The following is a 15,414-nucleotide window of genomic DNA, read 5'->3' as shown; positions in this document are numbered from 1 at the left end:
AGCGGGTGAAATCCAGACTGCTTGGTGAAGGAAAATCAGACCTGAACAGGGTATTATAACAGTGATGCAATGGTAAATTGTAAAAGATAACTAGCCGTTGAAATCGCTGGGGGGCTGTGTGCATTGTAGCTGCACGTATTCTTGAGCTGACTTCTCATTAGCATGTATATGTTTGTGTCTCGTATGTTACTTAATGTTATTTACCACATTTTAGGTAAGCAGTCCTATTACTTAATTGCTATCATTTCATTCTCTTTTTGAGAGGGTGTTTTCATGTATTTCTTGTCACCTGCCCTTTGTATTTCTGACATGCCCTGCCTTTTCACATCACTTGGGCATCCTAATATTAATAGGCCATAACCACAGTAATCAATAGATGTTGGTATCAGTACCGGTAATTTTAGAAGGAGTTTGTGTGAGTATGTTTGACTGATATATTATTATAGCAAAATAATTCAGGGAGCAAGAAGTGCTAAAACAAAGATGTTGCCCAGGGTGAGAAATACTCCGCTAATGGCAAGGATGGCAGTGCCCTGCTAGAAGGACCAAGCCTGGAGGTGGGGGGAGAACTGATGGCAGCTCATGGAGCCGTGAGGCACAGGTGAACTGTGGCCTCTTGGGACTGTGGAGGAGGCGGCGGCTGTGGAAGGAGGAGTGAGGCTCTGTGGGTGGCAGAGGGTGGCTGAAGGTACCAGAAGGAGGCAAGACGACAGAGGTGGAGGAGGCTTCCTGGCCGTGGTGTGCGTGCATGTGGACACGGGCTCAGGACTCTGGTGCGTGTGCATGCGGTGGTCACATCTGCACAGCTGAAAGACTCTTCTAAGCTGCTGTGTGAATGAGATGTGCTTACTACTGACCGGCCGTACAGAAGTTTTGAGCTTGCTGTCTGCTCTTCCCCTCGTACATCACCAGTCTAAAACTGTTCGTCTCCTTACCTGCTCTGTCTTGACTGTTTCTGCTGTCCCTGGAGAGCAATTATCCTGTATCCAGTATGGGTTTTCATCAAACTCCACTCTTACTCTTCTGCTTTGAAACCTTAAATGAGATCAAGTTCAGTGGGGAAAAAGTAATGATTTGGGTCAGTGCAAACCCGAAACCTGGAAGAAGAAAAGCCAAGCTGGTTATCGATTGCGTGAGGTGAAGCGATGCTCTGCTAGTCCTGCCTACCAGCAATTGCTTCTCTGCCATCGTGCTTTGGCAGCTCTTTACTCAAAGTAGTAGCAGAACTTTTTGCAGCAGGCAAATGATGATGCATTTATCCTTCTCTCTGCAGTGCTACCCATATTGTAGCGCTTCCTGCTAAAATAGTGCCAATGATAGTAACATGGGGAAGCACAGAGGCAGGGGAAGTCTCGCAGCATTAGTGATGCTTAAATTGCAGAAAAACTGATGCCAACAGGCAGCAAAAAGAACAGACTGGAGGAAGGGGAAAAAATGATATCTTTTTTTAGTCATTTGTTATTCAACAAGCTTTACAAGCTACAGGCCAACTGCTGTCTTCTGATTCTTGCTTAGGTGCAAGAGGAGTGTGTTTTTATTAGGGATCATGATTTATTCATGTTGAGGAAATGTTCTGTTTATACCAAGTTCAGATTGCAAAGCGGTAGTTAGTAGATGACATTCAGACTGGAGATTTCCCTTGAAACAACATGAGAAAGTATTTCTTTTCTGAAGGCCGTTTCCCTTCACAGATAGTTTCCTACCATTAAATATCCAGTCCTCAGAAGAAAGAGCCCAAAACTGTGACAGGCAACTGCATTTGCTGGCTATGTAAATGCAATATTCATACATAGCTTTACGGAGGATTTATTTTCCACAGTGCATGAAGCAAACATCTCAATTAAATTGAGCAGGGGAAGACCTGGTTTTCATTAGCTGTGAAGACTTTCAGAATTACATTAGTTGCAGTTCATTAGATCTTATAATTGTATTTGCTGTGTGTCATGATGAGGGAGTGAGGGGTTTGGGTGTGCGTGGGGGGAACCCAGCTCGTAGATCAATCCCGCAGGACCCATGATTAGCATCTACTGCCTCAGTCCCTCGGGATCAAGCCCAGAGCTTTGTATTTCCCCCTCCACAGCAGGAGAGCAAGTGGGTAAAATGCACCCTGTGACAGGACGTTGGTGTGGGGGACAGGAAACAATGGGGTTTATTTTGCCTCGCTACCCCAGGCTGCTCCAGCTGGAAAGTGGGGCAGCACCAGTGCCTCGATGGGGAGGTGAAGCCGCAGGATATGCTGGACTGTCACAAGCAAGCGGTGGTCTTCATTTGCCCCAGCTCTGCTTCCAGTCAAAAGGACAGAATGGCATGATAATGCTAGTCTTGGAGAGAAAGTGCAATGAAATGGGGCAACCAGGTGAGGCCATGAAAAGACCTGGTGTGTCAGTGCTGCTCCCACTGTGCAAAGGTTTAGCCATGTGTTCGGTTCTCATGTGTCAACCAAGAAAGTCAACTCAAAGGAGTGTGTCTGAAGTCAAGAATTCAAACCATGTCTGCTGTACATAGCCTTTTCCAGAGGGTCACCACACATTAACCTCCTCTGCTTTTGTCCGTGATTTATAGACATGCCCTCTCTGAATTCTGGGTGTCTGAAAGGAAGAGACTAGGTATGACCAGCTTTGATGGTTATACCTAGTCTCCTATCTTTGAAGGTACTCCTGTCTTCACAGGTAGAAGTCAGTCTGCACTGACCACGCAGAGCACACAGGCAGCCAGTTTAGATTATTTTTACATGACTGAAGTTAAGGCAGCACCTTCCATCAAGGATCACGTGGCTGTGTTTGCAGCTCAAAGGAAAAAAGGAAGATCGTGTAGATGCAGCACCACCTGAGGACACCCGGCATCTGGGATCAGTTCTCATCTCTGCCAAAGAGCTCTTCAAAACCCACCAAATCCTTCTTTGTCTTGGACGTTTTTTTCATGAAAATGGAGTTATTTACACAGTGTTCTCTCATGTTCTGCCTTGGTCTTACCTAGGTAAAATGTAAACTCTTCAGGACGGGGACCTCCAGCAGTGAAGAAGGCTCTGCATATATGCACCAAATATTTAAGAAAAGCTGACATTCCTAATGAAATACAAACGCTAAAAAGTTACAAATCACTTTATTGACTCAATTAGAGTGAATAACGAGAAATTTGAACTTGAAATAGCTCTTCACCTTTACAAAGCACATCGCAAGGTGAACACCGTTTTCTTAAAATTGGCCTGTCGCTAAGTTAAATGACTGAGCGCTGCCTCTCTTGCTGTGGGATATTACACAGCTCATTTCTCACTAATTCCTTTTGCTTCAAGATTATTTAATCTTAACTATAACAAACCCTTCAGATGTAATTTGTGCTCTACCTCCAAGGACCATCGCTTTAGCTTCCCTGGAACACTCCTGTCTTGCAGAATTTAGTATCTATAGATATACGCTAGTGTTGGCACTCAGTAATCTGGGCTTTTTAGATTTAAAACTCTTTTTGCTTTGGATTTTCAAAATTAGAATTATTTTAGTGTGCTTCATTTTGGTGGGATCTCAAGGCATGTTAAAAGGCTGTAATGTCCTGACAGTTGGATACGAAGCATTTTTTTAAATTTCTCAGTTTAGGTAGAGCTAATCTCACTTTGACTACTAAAATGTTATCAGTCTAGAAGTTAAGTATCAGTGGAAGTCATTTAGCCTTCTCCTGTGATGAGATCTCTCAGGTGGGATCCCGTAGATAGCATCCGGGTGAGTAAAAGCCTGTTTTTAGAGGTGTAAACATACAGAAGTTGGATCCCACTCTAAGTAGTAGTCTTGTTTTTTGTAAAAAAGTCCCACTTCTTCCTCAGCAGCATTTCACTGGAGACAAGCAGAGCATTGTGTTTTGCTGCTGCATATTTTGCAATCTTCTGTATTTTTATAAATTCAGGGTCCCTTGGAAACTGGAAGTAGCCTCTAGAAACGTACTATCTATCTATCTGTTGTGTTTCACGGGCCTGATTCAAACACCAGTTTGAGAACAAGTATATTGCCATGGATTTTACAGGACTTTTAGGTCAGATGACAGAGCCAATCTCTGTGTGTGCCCACTTCCCAGGCTGGGGGGAATTTCTCCGCTTCCATTATTATTACTTGAGTTTGCAAAAGGGTTGCTCAAAATGTTGTTGCACTGCAAAGACTGAAAGGGGACTTGGCGTGGTAGAATTACATAAACAGCAAAATGCAATTATTAACAGGCTGTGTTTAATATGAAATAGCATCTAGTTCCAGGAAAAGCAAAGCTATCAGGAGTAGTTGTGTCAGAGCTAGAAAACACTTCACAAAGACAGCTTTCATTTCTATATGCTCTAAAGTATGCAGTAATCGTGGTCTAATTACTTCACTGCAGCCAGAAAGCAATATGGGACATTGTGGGGGTGTGGGAAAGAGAATAATACGCTACAATTAAGCTGTAATCTTTGGCATGGTCACTCGTCAGATAAAGCTTTTTCTGCTCTCGCGTTCGAGACAGTCATGATTTGGCTGCTGAAGCCTGGGGAAAATATGTGGTGGTGTTCCTGGGAGCTGTTTCACAGAGGCTTCATTATCGGTTTCTTCCTCAGCAGCTGGCCAAGCCCAGCCGACGCTCCGCGTTTGCAGGCTGTGTCCGCAGCCCTCCGCTTTCCCCTGCTTGTGCTGGGGGGTTTTGTCCTGCTGGTAGTGAAACGGGGGGTGATGGTATTACCCACCGTGGGATGAATTTGTGAGCTTTAAGTTACCAATTTAAAAACCCGTTTGCTCAGGACTTGATTTATAATGGAAGATACCTTTGGCGTATGGTTTATACACAGAAAGACCTTGTGAATGTGGCAAATAAATGTGCTAGCTACATGACAAGTTAGATGGATAATTATGCACATGCATTAACCCCAGGATGCAGACTGTGTTTCACTGGGACATAGTCACGTTCACGTGCAATTATGCTCACCTTCCTTTGAAAATCCAGTTTTACGGTCTGCTAAGAAAACCTCACTCGTGACATCTCTTATTTTCTAAAATTCTCCGCCATTTTAATAGAAACTATTCCACTGCCTTGAAGCGAGCTCTTGGATTTCTCCGCTTAATTGTTCTTACTGCTGTCTGGATTCTTTCCACTTTCCCAAATGTCTTTCTGAGGAGGAGAGGCAGCCTACGATGCAGGCTTGTGCGGAATTGCTAAAATTCTAGAAGGAGTAGAGAGGAGAGCATAGAAGGAGAAGTCGGGTCAAGTTTGAATATGTTGACCTGGAGGTGACGTGGTCTGACAAGGCATGAATGAGTTGATTGGAATATGAATGCAGACTGCGGTGTAAATCAGCGTTTACTGCTGCAAAGGCCTTTTTAAATTTTTCTGCAATGCCACAGATGGATGGTTTCAGAGAGATTTGGCTTCTCTTTCAGAGATGTTAAGACTTAGAAGGGGTTAAAAGTGACCAGTGGTTTGGGACTGTTCAGTTTTGGTTTTAGATCTGTTCAGTTTTAGATCTGTTTTTGAATTATAGAGCACACACATCCTTTGATAAGCCAGCTATGATTTCTGTAAAAGTAGATACAGTGGGGAATTAGATCAGAACCTCATTATTCTGCTGCTTCATAAAGCAGAAACATGAACTATTTTGAAGGCTTATGGCACACACGGTCTCTGCAAAGCTCGTCTGACAGCCTGCAACAGCAGCACAGTCCATGTCAGTAATTCCTTCCAGAATCAGGCTTCCAGGACCAGGCTTTAATTATGTGCACATCTGGTCTCCTGCAGCAGTTCTTCACTGCTTGGAGTAGGACGTGTCTGTCTTCAACTGTTCTTGTTAAATGCGTACTGCCAAACCAAGCAGCTCAAAACACAACTGCACCAGAAGAGCTTTAATCTGGTCTTCTGGTCCTAGGAGAACCAGAAGGTCTCCTAGGAAAGGATTTGTCCTCATATAGTGCGCAGGAACCCCAAAAGTGAAATGCAGGAGGTAGTGCATGAGAAAGGTGATCTTGGTCTCAGGTTTTGTGTAGCTCAGTACTGGATTTACAAACAGCTGCAAGCTGAAACAAGGCAATGCAGATGCAGAAACAGTAACATAGATCAGTCTTGCAACGTTTTTTTTTTTTGCAGGGCATTTGGAGAAACTTCACAAGCGATGATCTGACTGATCTGGTTTTGCCGTTCAGCAGCGGGTAACTGAGAGCACTGGGAGCAGGAGGGGTGGGAAGAAGAGGAGGGTGGTAGGAGATGGAGTGGCCCGAGAAGGAGCCCTGTAACCAAAGCCCAGCACAGAGGCGAGCACGTGAAGCTCCCGGGCAGTGTCCCTTTTAGCCGAATCCAGCCTGACAGCCCAGGACAGGGAGTCGCGATCCCGCAGCCCTCCCCGAAACTCTCCTGTCCTGTCGCGTTTGGCTTCTCACATTCAAAGTCGCTCAGTTGTCAAAACAATTTCTTCCCTTGTCTACGCTCCATCTATAATTCATTAAGAAAAGCGGAGAGGTGAAGCTGTTGGCCTTTCCCACTCTTTCCCCTCTGGAAAGTGTGGGCCGAGTGTGGTTTGCAGCAGGACATGAATGAGCGGTTGTGAAACCCAGAAGCCGGGAGGAAGGCAGTGGGAGAGGGACACGCTGCCATCTCCTGCCCGGCCTCCCTGATCACCAGGCCATGGCGTCCGCCTCTCGCCAAGTACATCCCGTACGTGTTTCTTGCGAAGCACATCCTGTGCATGTTTCACTGTAATCTTGGGCAGATCTTTGCTCAGAAAATCCAGCTCAGACCCGAAACTCACTGGATCTGTCCGCTGCCGGGCTTCAGAGGAGTTCAGGTCTCAATCCAAGCTTTTCCTCACTAGTTGAAATTGTCGCTCCATGTGCTCCCTAAAATTGCAGCCTATATCTTACACTCAAAACTGCTTCACCCCCAATACATCTTTTTTATTCTTCAGTTTGGCAACAAATCTGCACTTGCACATCCTAAACTCCCCTTGTCACCAGCTCAGGCTGAACTGCCTCGGCTCTGCTTTATCCCTGCAACAGCTGCAAGGAAAAATAACACATTATTCACCATGAAAGCGCGGGTCATGCAATGAAATATCCGTCTTTCTGAAACCTCAAATGTAATTGGGCATTTAAGTGCAATTTTGAGGAAATGGCTACGGGCAGTATTTGTCATATAGGTTCCACTAATGGCAAATATTGATGTCTGAAAAGCAAGAGAAAGTTCCCACAAGGAGGAGAAATTTTATTCAATATAGTGTAAGGATTAGTTTTCTGAACTGACAGTGGCTTTGAAATGTGAACGCAAACTGTGGTTTGCATTTTGCCTTAGATGAAATAACCCGTTTTTTTACCCAGGTGTTCCAGGCCTGTCTCTGTGACTGTTTTTTAGAGTTCAGCATCACCAGCAGCTTGTGTGGAGATTTCTGTGGAAAGGGGACAATAAAAGAAATCTTCATCTTAAAAGATCTTCACGTACGAAAAAAAAAAAAGCACTTTTCAAATGACTGTTGTTCTGTCTCAGCGATGTCTCTCTGCAAGGTTAAACTGTTCGAGTCTGGCAGTCACTCAGGCGTGGTGGGAGGACTTTTTTCAAGCCCAGCAGATGAAAGGCCCCGGGTCAGCTCCAGCAGCAGCAGCAGGGCTTGCATTTAGCTCTGAAGCACCCTCACAAGAGCCACAAGTCCCTGTCCCCAAACAGAGAGCTTCACCAGAGGGCAGCACAATATCGCTTTTTATTGTAAAAGCAGACTTTAACCATTTCAGCTAAGAGCTTTTTGACGTTAGCTGCTTGTTGTTCCATAGTTATGATTGCAAATAAGTTTCTCTCTAAAGCTATCCGCTGACGCAGCTCTAAAATCCATTCTATTAGTCATACGTTAACATTTGAGTGCCCAGGCATTCACCAAGTGGCAGCAGAGGGAGTCCAGACCGTTGTACTTCCAGTGTAGCTCTGTGCCAGGTTTCTGCCCAGGGCTGGTCCAGCTGGGTGTTTGTCCAGCTTCAAGTATTTCAGAAGATCTCCTGTGTTAAAGGCACCATCCTGAGTGAATAGGATTTCAGCCGCATCGTTTGGGAGGCATTAAGCAGTAAGAGTAAGCCCTCAGATGGCATTTTGTGAGAAGGATTCACAGAGGGTGAATGTAGGCATGCATTTTTGGTATTATATTTATGTCTGGTTGTCCTGTATGCTGAGCAGCTTCTAGGTCCTCAAGCACTTATGCCAAGCTTTCGCTGTTCAAGGAGCTAAGAGGAGTCACTGGTCACACCTTGCCTGCTCAGCTTCCCTCATGCAGGGCTTGATCTGTCATCAATCTGTTCCAATTTGTTACTCTGTTCTGCTTGCACAGGTAACTGGTGTCTCCTGCAGTTGCCTCGCCTGGTTGAATGCCACTGTACTTTTCTGACCTTTTCTGACACTTCTCTCTCTCTCAACTTACAGTCAAAGCTTTGGTATCTGAATTCTTGCTCTTTTGCTGTAAATTAACTACATTTTCTGTCCTTGCTCATTCTCTTTGCTCCGTTTGGCTTCTGCCTGGTGGGATGTCTCATGTCTAGCTTCAATCTTGCACTTCACTCCTGCCATTGAGACGTAGGTCTCCCTTGGCTCACTCCCTCTGATCTCGCTCCTTTTTAAGCCCAGGCTCAACTCCATCCACTCCTGCTCATCCCAGCACTTCCTAACTCTGTACTGAAGTCTTCAAAGACCCAGCTTTTCCATGGGACTGCTTCCCATGCACCTTTAGCTTTCCTTAGCTCAAGTATTATCTTTATTTAAAGGCCAGCAGCCTTAAGAATATATGTGTAGAATAAAAGAACAACTTTTCCTACTGCATTAGCTTTTGGTACATTACTTAGTCTTCTGAGAGGAGAGTAGTATTGCTCTTCAGAGTAGCTATAAAATCATGAACTTAGTAGTATAAATAAATTATATCTTTCAAGACAATCTTGTGTCTGCTTTAAAACTAACTCACATGTGATTCTGTTCTAAGAAAAACGAAAAATATTTTTAAATCCCTATTCTTTTTCTTATATTTTTCTTTGCCCAATATTTGGAAAAAGAAAAAAAAAGAAAAGAGCTTTCTTTTTCATTTGCATTCTCTCTTTTTATTTCTTAGGAAAACTAGAGAAGACAACAAAAACACTGAAAAAAGATTTGATTCAGTTTTCATTTTTTTCACATTTCATTTTCAATTCATCCTTTTTTTCCAAGGAAGGAAGAAAATTATTATTTTTTAAAGGCAAAAGGATGGGGGAAAAAGAAGGCAAAAGATCTTTTAAGGACAATTTTAAAAGCTTTAGCAGGGCAGAAAAGGTCTTTGAAAATTCAAAGAAAATAAAAGTTGAAAAGAAAAATACTTTCTATTCAAAACAGTTAACAAAGGTTTGGAGCTAGTTAAGGCAGCCGGTGGGGTGTGCTTTGTAGTGTTTTCTGAATGAGGACAGTCCATCCCCTTTACAGGAATCCATCCCACTGCTTGGTGCCCTTGCACCTCATCAGAGAGCTCTTTGCGGGCATTACACCAAGTTTTCTTCTGACTAAATCTGACTCCAGTTCTCTTAAGGCCTCTCCATTTCAGTCAGTGATGTGACTATGACTCAGCGTAGAAATAACCCGAGTTTTGCTTTAAAATAGGGACGAGGAGAGCTGTATCAGATTCACACCTGGAAAATACATCATTTTTAGAGTGGTCTGCCATGGTTTTTAAAGGTTTAATTTTTCATGCTCTACCAAGATAACCACAGAAGCACATTGCTCGGCAGTGGTTGTCCCCAAAGAGCGATGGCTTTTTGGTGTCGGTGCTCAAGGCTACCAGTAAGATGTATCTGTGCTTTGGCGAGGTGCGTGACACCTACTCTTCCTATCCGCTGGATTTATGGGTTTGAGGTTTGTCTTTCCAGGATTGGCAACTTTTTCCATCTTTTGTGTGTTTCTTCCCATTTCAAGTTATTGCAATGCCATTAATATCTAAAAGGAAAAAAAAAAAAAAAAAACCTTTTATCCACCATGGATAAGTTAGTAAGAATTGGTTCTTCTTGGAAGGTGTCCAGAAGTCTGATCCTGCTGCATGGTAGCACGCAATGAGCCTATTTTATGTAGGAACAGAAATGTTACTTGTAAGAGCTACCCAGTCGCAGAGTTAGGTTTCTTCTGCTGACTCACCAGATCTCCTTTGACGTGAGTGGCCTTTTTCTGGAAATTAATCCTTTTTCTCGTAAGATTTTAATAACAAAATGCTGACATTGTGGTTTTTGATACAGATATGATATTAGTACCTCATTTAATTTGCTATTTCAAAGTGTGCTTCTGCTGCAAAGAAAAAAAATAAATACGTACATACATATTTCATATATAAAAATATATATGTGAAAATATATGTATAAAATTAAAGTAAGTCTTAGTGGCTTTAGACATTATTCAATCTTATTTTTCTGCTACGTTTTTGTTCCCAAAAGATGACTGCTCATTTCTTAGCTATTGTATTCCATTTCAGTGCTTATCAATCTTGAAGTCTGGCTGAAAGTCTGTAAATAGACTCTGCGTAACCTATCCCTAAATTATGGAGAAATTGATATCTTCAGCAGTGCAGAATGAAAGACTTCTTTTTAATTTTGCCATGTCAAAAAATACGTATAAAATTTTAGAATATATTGAATACCAAAACTGATCTATTGTAAATGCCGTTTCCCCGGCATGTTTCTCCAGGGGCTGCTGTGCTGTAGCCAAAGTTGTGTTTATTCAAGTTCTTAAAAACCACTCTGTCTACTTTTCTCATGAGTTGTTTTCTTAGACTCAGGTGGGGAGAAGCAAAAAAAGAAAGTTCAGTAGTATTACTCTCCAGACATGCTATTAAGAAAATAAGCGTTTCACAAAGAAATGATATTAGATCTGATCTGCTGCGAGAAAGGGTTTTGTGGTATTACTTTCAAAGATTTACCTACTTTTTTTGTCACTGTACTTTAATCACCGAATCATGTGGAGGCAGGAGACGTTGAGAGGGAGGGAGGTAAACGTCTCCTGCATCTCTGGTTTTGGCTTCCCAACCTTGCAGAAGTTGGTTTGGAAAGCTCACTTTTCAATGCAGTTAACAAATATCACTGCAAACCAGACTGCTCTGTGCTTCAAAGTGGATTTATAAACTTTTTCCTCAAAACACAAGTACAGAGATACTGAGCTACATTTTCTTTGTGTTGAGATTGTAGATCGGTAACAGCTTGCATTAACATTTGACAAGGTTTGTTCTATGTCACCGTCAGAAATGTAGCTGAAAATCTCTTTGGCTGGCTGGCTGGTACTGGAAACTGGTTTTTTGCCAGATCTGGATTTGAGAATCTATCCTGACAGATTTGTAGTTGTCAGATTCATTCTCTTCAAAATTTATAATCACCTCTCATGGTGGTTTTTCTTTTTGCAGAAACAGAAGGTGCATGCAGCACAGATGCCAGCCTTCTCCAAGGAATAACCTCTTCATCCCCAAGTGACGCCAGCTCCTGCCAGTACCATGGGGCCAGAGGGTGGTTTCGTAGGCAGCGGCCAGGTCCACGTCGTCCTGTGGGGAAGTTTGGCAGCCATGACAACGCTCTTGTTCCTCACCTTCCTCATCTTCCTCTGCTCCAGCTGCAACAGGTAAGGCTCAGGAGCTCAGCAGGCAGCAATGGTTCTTCAGTCAAGTAGGGTGGGGATTGAAATAGCTTTGCTAATAACTAGTTAGCAAGAAATACTGAGGACTTAGGCACACAAATAAAAAAAGTACAGTACAAATTCTGCTTTCAGAGCAAACTTGAATTTGCACAGTTCTGTTCATTCTAAAATCTAAAATTTATTATTTTTTTCTTTTGCTGTGAAGGAAAAACACTTGTGTTTGTTTGCTAGGTGCTTGCTCCTCAGCTGAAGCCTGGAGCGCGGGGGACACTGGCTGTGAGCAGATCACACCACTAACCTCAAACTGAGAAAAGTGGGCCAAACAGGACCAAAAAAGTTTAGGTAAAAAGGAAAGGAAAACAATTTCTATATACGTCAGCTTAGCTTTGGCCATTCCTGAAAACCAGGGAATTGATCCTGCTGTTCAAGCCAAAATGAGTAAGAATCAGTGATACTAATCAATGTCTTGTACTCATACCTTATGCTTACTTTCTTCTCCATAAGAGGGTTCAATTTCACCAACACAGGCACTTCTACCGACTTGATTTATTCACATTTCAAGGCCGCTTCATGGCACATAAGCTGAGCCCCGCTGGTTCCACAGGGGAGCTGGGCAGCTTGCCCTCAGTCCAGGTCACCCTTCCACCAGCTCAGACCAGTCAGGTCCTTCACTATGAGGAGCAGCACAGTTCAATCAGCCAAGCGTAAGGCAGAAGAAACACCTATAACACATAACTCAAAAAACACCTATCCATAACTCAGTACAGCAGCAAAATATTTGGTTTGGGCCCCTATGCCTGTAGGAGCATGTTCTTGCATCTGTTCAGCGCTATGGGCATCGAGGAAGTTCTGCGGACATAAAATACACTACACTGGCATAAGATGTGTCTACAGTGGAAGGCCCTGGTTTTCAGCAGGATTTCTCCAATGCTCACATTGCAAAAAAAATGCTGTGGGCAAGACCAGACCCCCAAAGTTAGTTGGAACGCTAAAAAGCATAAGTTGGAACTTGTAATTTCATGTGTTTCAGGAGAAATGCCTTTTTAAGCTGTTAGGTGACATGTCAGCATCTTCCTATTCATCAGTTTCCTGTGATACCTGTGTAAAAATAGTAGAAATATGTATTTTTTTATTTATTTAAAAGCATAAAAGCTATTTTAAAAATCCTTAAGCCCACAAACATGCCAGATGGTTTTTGTCAGAGTTAGGCTGACGGTTGGACTAGATGATGATCTGAAAGGTCCCTTCCAACCTAGGCGATTCTATGGTTCTATCGTTCTATGTTTTGTCTCGTAACACTCCAGTCCTTGAAACACCTCTAGCAAGGTGTTTTTAAAACAGACTCCAACCACTGAATACGTCTTTGCCATTACAAAGCTACATTGTCAGAAAGTGTCTGGTGATGCTTTTAAATAAATTCTTGTGTTGCTAGTCTGGATGCAGTATCTTTTCATTTCAGGTCATTCTGTAGGGCAGGTTGTTTATGCATAAATGCAATTATGTAAAACTTCTTCCTAGCTTACTCTTCAAAAATGGTTGAGGACACAGAAAACTGAACAAAATCGGTTCTTTCTGAAATGTCAGAGTCAGAAAAACTTCCAGAGAGGAAATTAAGTATTTGTAAACTTTAACCCTTCTCTGCATTGGTGCAGCCTTACTTAGCTCTGTTTTCTTATTTCCTAATTAGGCAGAATTTTAACAGTTGCTAATGTAGGAAGTGCGCTGCATCGCAGACTTTAGAAGAAGCACAGATTTCATATTGTCAAAGTTTTCTCACCTTTTTACTTGCCCTTTCATCTAGGGGAAGGACTATTATTATAGTAAGCTCGTAGTTTATTACAGTATTTCAGAGTACGAGCTGTATTGCCAAAATGGTAAAAACTGGAAACGTGATCCATACTTTGAGTCCTGTGAAGTACCCAGTGAAGCAGGATTCATTTTAAAATGAAGGCCTCTGCTGCTATGAAATTTGTAGGCCTTCTTAAACTGCTCATGCTTACTATTAATTATATTTAGCATCCTGAGTGGGAGTAGGCTGGATTTTGTGGGGCTTAATTCTTCATAGGATGAACACCTGTTACTGACGCAGTTTAAGGAACTCTCCGGGTAGTCTGTCACCAAAACATGTATTTCATCATATATCTCTGAGCATTTCAGATATGAATAAGTTGAGGACAATAGTATTTTTATTATCATCAGTTACTCCTTACTGTGATCTCACGCTGACGGAGACAAGGGTTCGTGTGTGTTTGTTGTACCTCTTCAGGTATGTTTATCACCACCCTGCCTCGGTGGTGACTGTACACAGAGGTCATACCAGTCCCTGTAATAATTTTCAGTTATTCTGTTTTCAATATTATTCTGAATCACAGTTCTGTTCCCTGCAGGTGTGTAAGGCCTATTAATGACTGGCATTTGTATATTAGCATAATCTGTAGTAACAGTTCATACGTCTTTTTCATTAAGGGAAAAGAAGGCCAAACATCAGAACGGAGATCATGAAAATCTGATGAATGTGGTAAGTATTTATTTCTGGCAGCTTGTGTCTGTCTTGTGGTTGGTTTGTACCAAGCTCCTTGCAAAATACCGCAGATTGGAAAATAGCTCAGGAATTTGGAGATGGCTGCACAAAGGAAACTTTAAAAGCAGCAGAATAGGAAGAAGAGGAGAACTTGTGTAGACCCCGATAATCTGCACTTTCTCAGTGCTCTTCCTGCCACCGTTGTACTGCAGATCTCCTGCCTTTCTTTCACTCCCTTTGCAGCGCGGTGTCCCCTTTGTCAGCTGCTGTCTTCTCACGGGTCATGGCCACGGTATATGTCTATTACCATAAAGGTTGGAAGGGAGATCACTCTGGGCATATTTGTATTTATTTGTTTTAACTTCTGTAAACACAGGCACCTAAATCTTTGAATATAGCTGTCACGGTTTGACTCTTCTGCCAATAATACCAGTGAGTCAGAGCTCCCGAGAGCAGAATGGAATTCATCGCCTACCTATTTATGCAAATGTTTATTCTGATCCAACAGTGATTAGATCTTACTAATTTGTGTTGCAGCCTTCCGACAAGGAGGTGTTCAGCCACTCCATCACAAGTTCGGCTACAGAGCCCCCTCCGAGCAGCGACCAGAACGGGGCACTCAGCAATGGCGAGGGTGAGCACTGCAGCCCCTGGGAGCAGGGGGGTGAACCAGCGGCGCCGTCCCCTTGCTCACAGCTCCCGCATTACCTGCACAGTGGCGGTCCCTCGAGTCGGAGGTTTCTAGCCGTCATTGGCTTTCCAAGCACGCAGTCACGCCATTTGTCTGAACACCCTGCGTTCCCCTCTGCTCATCTCTGGAGGTCTGACGCCAGATCAGCTGCCGCATCCCAGGGCAGTGGTCAGGCACGCAGCTCTCTGGAGGGCAGTTAGTCCTCTTCGCACAGGACATCTTTCGCACCAAACTTAATGATCAAGTTAAAAAAAGCAGTAAGCACGTTTGCCTTGCTCGGCAGTCAGTAGCCCATCCCATGGAGATGTTGGCGTTTTAGGCTGCATCTCCACTTCCCTGCCGGGTGTTCTTTGGCACAGCCCTGCACCCCGGCTCCCAGTTCTCCCCACCAGCCAACACTGGGAAGGTGCTAAGGTCCTCCTCTGGGCCACCAAGCTACACCTGCAGATTGACCAGGCCACAGAATCATAGAATGGTTTGGGTTAGAAAGGACCTTAATGCTCATCTAGTTCCAACCCCCCTGCCATGGGCAGGGACACCTCCCATTAGACCAGGTTGCTCAAAGCCCCATCCAGCCTGGTCTTGGACACTTCCAGGAATGGTATCCATA

General features: G+C 43.3%; 1 protein-coding gene across 9 annotated transcripts in view; it reads left to right on the top strand.

Moving 5' to 3' along the window:
• The window catches only part of PAG1 (phosphoprotein membrane anchor with glycosphingolipid microdomains 1), a 117,111-nt gene that overhangs the window by 82,096 nt on the left and 19,601 nt on the right, over positions 1-15,414 (top strand). For 7 of the 9 annotated variants that reach the window (XM_063327112.1, XM_063327107.1, XM_063327111.1 and 4 more), the window contains 3 exons: positions 11,366-11,577; positions 14,059-14,110; positions 14,651-14,747. In XM_063327112.1, the coding sequence (XP_063183182.1) occupies positions 11,453-11,577; positions 14,059-14,110; positions 14,651-14,747 (274 nt within the window). In that variant the 5' untranslated portion in view covers positions 11,366-11,452. Of the gene's footprint in view, positions 1-6,084; positions 6,147-11,365; positions 11,578-14,058; positions 14,111-14,650; positions 14,748-15,414 lie in introns of all 9 variants that reach the window. The other 2 variants (XM_063327114.1, XM_063327109.1) reach the window with 1 other exon arrangement.

Source organism: Chroicocephalus ridibundus, chromosome 2 (assembly GCF_963924245.1).
Source record: "Chroicocephalus ridibundus chromosome 2, bChrRid1.1, whole genome shotgun sequence".
Lineage (NCBI taxonomy): Eukaryota > Metazoa > Chordata > Aves > Charadriiformes > Laridae > Chroicocephalus > Chroicocephalus ridibundus.
This window is presented reverse-complemented; position numbering and strand designations above follow the sequence as displayed.